General features: G+C 31.5%; 1 protein-coding gene across 2 annotated transcripts; it reads left to right on the top strand.

Annotated features, from left to right (window-relative positions):
- The first annotated feature begins 307 nt into the window (after positions 1 to 307).
- Positions 308 to 6,946, top strand: LOC128184588 (toll-like receptor 2). 2 transcript variants are annotated; one of them, XM_052854135.1, is made up of 3 exons: positions 308 to 413; positions 569 to 635; positions 4,390 to 6,946. In XM_052854135.1, the coding sequence occupies exons 2-3, from the start codon at positions 572 to 574 to the stop codon at positions 6,846 to 6,848; spliced, it is 2,523 nt and encodes an 840-aa protein (XP_052710095.1). In that variant the 5' UTR covers positions 308 to 413; positions 569 to 571; the 3' UTR covers positions 6,849 to 6,946. The 2 variants fall into 2 exon arrangements, with proteins under 2 accessions (XP_052710095.1, XP_052710096.1); XM_052854136.1 differs by having other exon boundaries at positions 308 to 417.
- Positions 6,947 to 8,534: the final 1,588 nt, after the last annotated feature.

Raw genomic sequence — 8,534 nt, 5'->3', positions numbered from 1 at the left:
CAGGGTCTGTATATATATATATATATATATATATATATATATATATATATATATATATATATATATATATATATATATATATATATATATATATATATAATCTAATTAATTTGATATATTTTCAGTTAAGTATCTGCAAGGCCTCAATATCAGGAAAGAATTTTACACTTAAGTCAAAATTTCAATCATTCATAAAACTATAATGTATCAAAAAATAACATATTTTTTTTACTATAACTACCATCAGTCACATGAGCAGAACAATTTCCTTAAAATAGGAAATTTCCTCATTCAAAGGGCATAAAATATATATTAGAGAATGACAGAATAAAATGTTTTAACACTCTTTGTGACTCTTCTTCATACACTGTTGGTTTTTGAGTAATATAGAAGAAGGTGCATAAGAGAAGCATGTAAGTATGTACATATAATCTATTATATTATGTTTATTTGATGAAGTTCTACTTAATTTACAGTTATATCTTAGTGGGATTTAAATACTAAAACACCTACATGCACGCAAACTAAACATCAATTATTAATTGCACATTCAACTTCTTTATTTTAGATAATGGGATGGAATAAAACTAAATGTATGATGGACAGACAGCTATTTGTTTCAATAGTTTTGATTTGTAAGTATTAAGTAAATAAAACTTGTAGGTTAAAAGTCTCTCATATTTCAAAATGAATCATCTACATATATTTTTTTCATCAAAATTTGTCAACTTTAAAAAAATCATTAATCTAGCTAGTTCACAGAAATTAAGAATATTTAACGATATTTTTAAAACTAACATTGCATTTTTTAAATTATATATATATATCCCTCTCTCTCTGTATTTTCTCTAGAACTTTCTTTCATCAGATGACGACAGTTGAACAATTATACAGTTTATTTATCTCTTTGATTGTTGTTTTTTAACATAGATAATATAACAAATGTCTACAACAAATTACACTGTATGCGTGAGTAGAGGAAAATCTTGCATATCATAATATATTGAGAATAATTCAAATCTTATAACACTCTGTATCAGCCCAATACATCAACCAGAGGGCCTAAGGCCATAACTCTCACATTCGTTGCACGCATCTCCTTAAAATGGTGGACATGCACACTATTCAGACGCGACCGAATACGATCCAAATCATCGCAATACAACACACGAACATTAGTTTTAAAGTTTTACAATATATTGGGTTTCTCAAGAGCGATCCGCGATTTGTAAAGTATGAAAATGAATTGCAGCTGTTTATGGGTGATTTTTGCGACCATGAAACTGTTGCTCAACGTGCCTTATATAAGCTTGCAACGTTTCGCTTCTACTGCACGATTTATCGGTTTCAATTTGCCATGCATTGTCACCAGAATATATATCTTTTGTTGAAAAGAGTACGTGTATGTTCGTTGCTTCCTCCTCTGATTTACATTAATAATCTGTGCAACGACATTTTTCTTTCAAGGAGGCTGGGTGTTCAACATATAAACTATTAGACGTTCTTCGAATTTTGAGCTCTTCTTTTGAAAGAGATCAAAACAGTCTAAAATGGCCACGACCATCGAGCCCACTTAAATGTTACTAAAACTATACATGTAATTTTAAAACAATGAATTCATGGAGGTCAATGTAGAAGTTCGCAGGATTTAAATCCAAATTCTTGTGACACCGTCACATGACATGCAAACACTCTAAACTATAAAAATATTTTTAAAAACTCATGCAATTGATCCTGTGATTGAAGTTTAAAAAACTAGCTTTAATTTCCTGTGATTTTGAGAGAAAAAATTATTCTAAAGTGCATTTAACGGACATCCCTATTGCTGTAAACTAAGTGACACTTGAACAACTAGTATAAACAGAATATAAATATATTACATTTTCCAAAGATCACTTAATGATATAAAACAAAATATTAAAAAATATTAATAAAAGTCTTCCTTTGTTTGAACTTTGAAAGGAACTTAAACTTTTTTAACGAAATTCAATTTGTTAGCAGGTGCTTTTAAAGGGGTATGGTCATGCTTTTGGTCAAAAATTATTTTTAAGATTTTAATCTTTACAATGCTTCAGTAAGGTATTTTTAATAGGCAACCAAACTTTGAGTGTCATTTGCTGAATTCTTTGCTATGTAAAAAAGCCTTCTGAACTGTTTATTTGTGCTTAAAATGAAAGTAGAAGATAAACAAATCAGCTTTAAAACGATTTTTACTGGTATTTTAAATCTATGTAAACAAAAAACATGGCACGAGCCTTGTTTACATGACAAAGAATTGTGAGCCCTGTATCCTGACCATTCAACTTGCATGGAATGTACATCTCACTAACAACAGCTGAACAATGCTGGAGTCTAACTGTCCACAAGAAAATATGATTGACATTTGTAATGTACATGAGACTTGCTTCTCCAAAACTCTAATTGATCGGGTGTCTATATCTACAAATCAATCGAAAAGTAATACTTTTTGATAACAATTACATGTTTGTTTTAATCATTTGATAATAAATGATTAACTCTGTTTATTGGAGTCGTAGTCTTTCTTGAAACAAGGAGTTATTATACTTGAATAACTTATATTTACGTATTAATAAACTGACCGATCTCTTATACACATATAATATAAACAATACAGACTTTGTTTTTACACCATGCTGTTTAAGTTACAATATACATAATGTAAAGGAGACAAACTTGGACATGCTTTAGCTGTGCCTGGAAAGCCGGGGGGGGGGGGGGGCACAATAAAGTTCATTAGATTTAGAAAAGGATTTTTAATTGATCGTCAATTCATGAAATCAGATACTTGTATTTTGAATTAGTCCAGACTTTTCCATTTAAATTCGATAAAAAGAATTCAACATGATGGTAATTAAGCTTTCACAGAACTGATAAATCATTCCCATGTAGTTACCATATGGTGATCCAAATCATCGCGATGCAACGCACAAACATTAGTTTGAACGTTTTACAACGTTTTGTGAGTTTGCAAGAGCGATGCATGATTTGCAGAGGTCGTAAATGAAATGCAGCTGTTTATGCGGGTGTTTTGCATAAGATACAATATAATAAAAATATTTTACACCTTTTATGGATAAAAAAAGGCGTAAAATATTTTTATTATTTTCAATTCTATCAATGTTATTTATTACCGGTATATTTTCTGCTGGGGGAGACCGACCGGGGAAAGGGGGGTTTGTGAGAAATATTCTCTGTACCATTAAGGTGTAAATTACTTAAAATTGAATTTTCCAGACCTATCACCTATGTCTGTGCATACCGCACAATTAAAACAATTTTCAGTTTTATATTGCTTTGAGCACCATTAGGTGTCTACATAGGAATGATTTTTATTTCTATGAAAGTTGATTTGCAATTATGTTCAATTTTTTATCGCAATTAAATGGAAAAGTCTCATGCGCTGGACTACTTTTATTTTTACAACGATTTTTTATTTTTATAAAAATAGGCTCGGGACTTTCCAAAACTTGTCAGTATTTCTCAAAGTTTCTCGGTACCGTCAGTAAAACAAGTCAGTACTTTTCCAAGATCATCAATACTGTCTAACTTTGACAGTCATTTTCTAAGTTTATCAGTAATGTAAGTACATTGTCAGTAAATGTCTAAGTTTATCAGTACGAAAGGGAATGTCAGTACTTTTCTGGCGCAGTAGTGAAAATGGTGATAGACTTTCCCCATTATCAAACTCATATTCCGCATAAAAAATATGCAAAAAATTATTATATGCAGCAATTCTTGACTTACATTCAGAATACATCTTAATTATTACATCTGACATTTTGCAGTTATAGCAGTTTTTATTAGCTTTTGCCATAGACCTACTCTCCACACATTGTCAAAAGCAGCTTAATTTAAAATCTATAAATGGACAGTACCTTTTCTTTTTAAACATCGGAGATAATTCAATACAACAATTCAGAGTAAATATATTATCTATAGTGAAAGAATCACATTGGTTCTTATTAAATGCATTTTGCTGATCCGCGTCAGTATTGAAATTATGCACTATTATTACAGCACGCTTCATGCTAAAAACGAGGCTTTATCAAATGCATGCAGGTTGGATTTCTTGGATTATATTTTATTTATTTTTACTTAAAAATATGTTTGATAATCAACACATTATTTTCTCTCTCTCTCTCTCTCTCTCTCTCTCTCTCTCTCTCTCTCTCTCTCTCTCTCTCGCAATGTTCTAGATTTTGAAAAAGAAGAGTTAGCATGTACTACTTGGTGTGACGTATACATCTTCTATGACTGTACTCTATATGAATCAGACACCTTGGATAAGAATGATTGACTTATAAAAATACTTCCAAATTTATAGCTATACGAGTAGCTTTTAATATTTTTCATTGTGTTTTATTACAGGTAGAATATCGGCAGTGTTGACACAAAACTGTTCAATTTCACACTTTGTTGACGACTGTGGAAATAAGGGATTGCTGTGGAACTGCAGTGGATCAAACATCTCCAAATTACCAACAGTGTTACCTCCTGAATTGGAAAATAGCAATACTGCGTTGGATATATCGTACAATCAATTCACTTCTCTAACAAAAGATACATTTGAAGCAATAGCGGTGTACTCCAAGGTGACGTCTGTCATTCTTCACCACAATAACATAACCAAAATTTCAAAGATGGTCTTTCAAAAAATGTCAATCTTATGCAGTTTGGATATTTCTAATGTACATCTTAAAGCAAATGACATTGATGCCGAAGCCTTTTCTAATCTTGACGAACTCCAGTATCTTCAAATTCATCAAAATGACTTTCATGAGACGAAAAATCCAAGATATCCTGATATTCAGCTTTCAAAACTTCGTTCACTAAAATATTTGAAAATTGACATTTTTAATGGATTTCAGTTTCAAAAACCGTTTGAAAATCTTTCAAATTTAACCAAATTAGAATTCAATCCTCTGGGTGAATTTAAAATAACCAATACTTCTTTCGAGGGTCTTAAGCTCTCCCCACTCCGCAGCCTCGATATGAAGTTTAGAAATCATGTGGACTGTGACGTTTCGGAAGATCTTTTTTGCTCGTTTCCGTACTTAGACACAAATATCGAAATAAATTTTGGCGGCAAGTGCAGTATTTATGCAGCATTAAGATCACTCAAATGTTTACAATATCGTGAAATACAAAAAATAAATATAAGTGAAAATGTTCAAGTTTTGGAATCAGACATAGTTAATATAAGCGATAAGAGCTTTAAATACCTTTTTAATATTTGTGTGAGTGAGCTCATATTAAATAGCGACGCAATTATCTATCTTCATATACATCTTTATAGAACTACATTATGGAATTGTCTAAATAAATTAAGTCTTAGGTCAAATAGGGTCCAGCATGTTGCTATGGAGACAGTATTTGCTTTATTGACTTTGCCACGTCTGCTTGAAATAAACCTTTGTTGCAATTCCCGGCCAATTTACACAGAATTATTTAACATCTACAGTCAAGAAAGATATCAGAATATTTCTATTAACATTAATCTGCCAAAAAGTCTTATAGTTCTTGACTATTCTTACAATTACATTCACAATCAGTATCATATAAGATGGTATTTACTTGTAACGCTTATAGGGGAAAATTTGCGCAAACTGAATCTTCAAAAAACTAATTTTCCTCTACAGTATGAACATATCTTTAATTTTCCGTCCTTAAGAGTTCTTGATTTATCTGAAAATAACTTTACAAATATTCACCCTAATATATTTCAAAGAGTGAGAAATCTTCGCCAGTTATCCGCAGCAAATGTTAACTTAGACCTGACTAACAGTTTGATTTCCGAAGGTTTGTTTAAAAATCTCAAATGTTTGACAAAACTTGATCTATCTCGAAATGGCTTAGCCTTTTTACCGCAGTCTCTACTTTATGACCAAAAACAATCTTTAACAGAAATTAATCTAGATCATAATATGTTTTCTTCCATCTACGATTCCTTAATGCAGTTGGAGAATTTGAACAATCTCTATCTTCGATACAACTTGATATCAAAGATTTCGGAGAAGGACCAGAGACTTTTTGAATCATTGAAAAATCTGTCATTCCATTTAGAAGGAAACCCAATTTCTTGCGCATGCTTAAACATCCAGTCTTTGAAATGGATGAAAGATCACCAAAATTCATTTGCAGATCTTGGCAAAGTTCTATGTGTGGAAAACAACCACCATGTTGGTCATTTATTCAACGATGAAATATGGCGGAAATTCGAACTTGACTGCCAGTCAAAAGATTGGCTCACCTTTTCTATCGTATTGCTGTTTTTGACAATGTTAATATTCACTAGTATTGCTGCTATCAAAAGATACCGTGTCCATCTAGAATATGTAATTCTTAGACTGAAAAAACAATGGAAAGGTATACCTTTACGAAAAAGTGAAGACGAGTTTTTGTTTGACGTATATGTATCATACAGTGAATCAGACTATTTATGGATAAGAGATAAACTTTATCCAAAACTAGAGGATTTAAATGTGATTTCATGGATGACAGATAAAAATTCCACTCCAGGCGGCTGGGTATTAGAAGGGATTGTGAATCGTATTAACGAATGCAGGAAAGTAATGTTTGTTGTAAGTGAGAGTTTTTTGGACATGGAGTGGTCTTCATATGCTGTTAAAACGGCCATCACCCACGCTTTTTATAATCAACGACAGGGGTTCATTGTGGTTTTGATTAAAGATGGGGTTGCTCTTGAAAAGCTTCCAGAGGAACTGAAAAACATATGGTGGTGCATTGAATACTTCAGATGGCCTGACGAAGAGGAAAGTAACGAAGTTATACTCAAGAGACTGACCAAAGCACTTAAATCCGATTGAACTGTTTGACTGTAGTATGGTTCGAACACACAGATGAATCTTTGTACTAAATAATCAGGAAATACTTTTGTACTTAATGTGAATTTTAGTTTTGTTAATTTTCGTAAAAATATAGCAATTTCTGAAAAAAGCGGTATTTGAAACACTGCATACAGTTGCGATGGAATTTGTTTTAAATCAAACACCATTTTATATGTGTTAAATAAGACTGCTGGATGGCAGTGTTCATTTCGAAACTATGTTGATCTTCACGAGAAGAAGCTCTGTATAAAGTTATAGGCAAATGCCAGTCGTTTATAGTTTATATATGTGCATTATTAAAAAAAAAACAACTCAAAACTATTATGTATATTCACGAATATAATCTGAATTGAAGGTCTTTAAAAAGACAGCATATACTTATAAAATATAGGGAAAAATTGAAAAATAAATGTGTCTTGCACGTTTCCCTCAATGTAATGTACAATAATGGCCTTTTTAAAGACAGTATTTTGTCAGCTTTTCAGCAATCTGAAGGAAAACATTGATAAATATTATCCACAGTATTCGATATTTTTCTTTTACGCTATTCCTAAAAAAAGAAATGTATAAATATTATCCCTTCATTTATTACATACAAGAATATTTTTTTCCCCCCAAAAAATATATGTAATCTAATGAATTTGAAATATTTTCAGTTCAGTATCTGCAAGGCCTCAAGACCAGGAAGTAATTTTACACTAAGTCAAAATTAATTCAATCATTCATAAAACTATAATGTATCAATTGTGCGAGCAATGAGTGGGTCTTCCTATATCAAAAGTCTATTACAAATAAACGAACTTAATAATAAGCATAAAATACACTAAAAATCGATAAAGATGTTTTAAAATGCAGTACAAAAGCAAAGTTGTTGATCGAAACAGTATCTGTTTAAAAAAATCAATGCCCCGCCCATTTTTGATATATTTAGAGATGTCAGGGGACTTAAAGCTTTGAACTTTAATCTTTAAGGATGTTAATAAAAAAAAAAAGATTTTGGCAATCCTATATATTATCTGAGGGTGTGGGAAGGTTATTCTAAATTATTTCGATATTTCATCATATCGTTTCAAAAAAATTAAACGGAAGACCTACTCGTTAATCGTAACGAGATCGTATTTTCCCAAACATTTTTGCTTTAGATGTATCGCAAAATATTGTTTTACATGTGTCTCATAGGCATAAACTTTCTAGGCAACCAATTTTGTTGTAGTCGATGGCGTGTTTATTATTTTCAACGAGGGGACTATAGCTTTCCTCTGCGTCCGTCAGTCCGTCCATCCGTTTGTCTGTCCGTCCGTCTGTCTGTCCCACTTCAGTTTTCCACACTTTTTTCTTTATGCGTTTGAGGAATAATATGAAATTTGCTGAACAGCTTTAAAATGTCAAACTGCAGATCAAGTTTACACCTTTGTAACGTCTGGTTTACATATTTTCGAGAAAATTAATTTTTTATATTCTAATTTTTTAATGTTCGGGTTTGTTATCGGGTTTGGTGTGTATTAAATGAACGAGGAAAATATGTAGTCAGTAATAATATCGATCGTGCATTACCTGGACCATTCCTTTTATTGTTTCTAACAAACAAATAAGCTCTGTAAAATAGTGTCAAGCATTGTGTTGTAAATTTAATCTACAGGGTTTTTTGTATTATACCAATTGGGT

Source organism: Crassostrea angulata, chromosome 5, assembly GCF_025612915.1.
Source record: "Crassostrea angulata isolate pt1a10 chromosome 5, ASM2561291v2, whole genome shotgun sequence".
Taxonomy (NCBI): Eukaryota; Metazoa; Mollusca; class Bivalvia; order Ostreida; family Ostreidae; genus Magallana; species Magallana angulata.
This window is presented reverse-complemented; position numbering and strand designations above follow the sequence as displayed.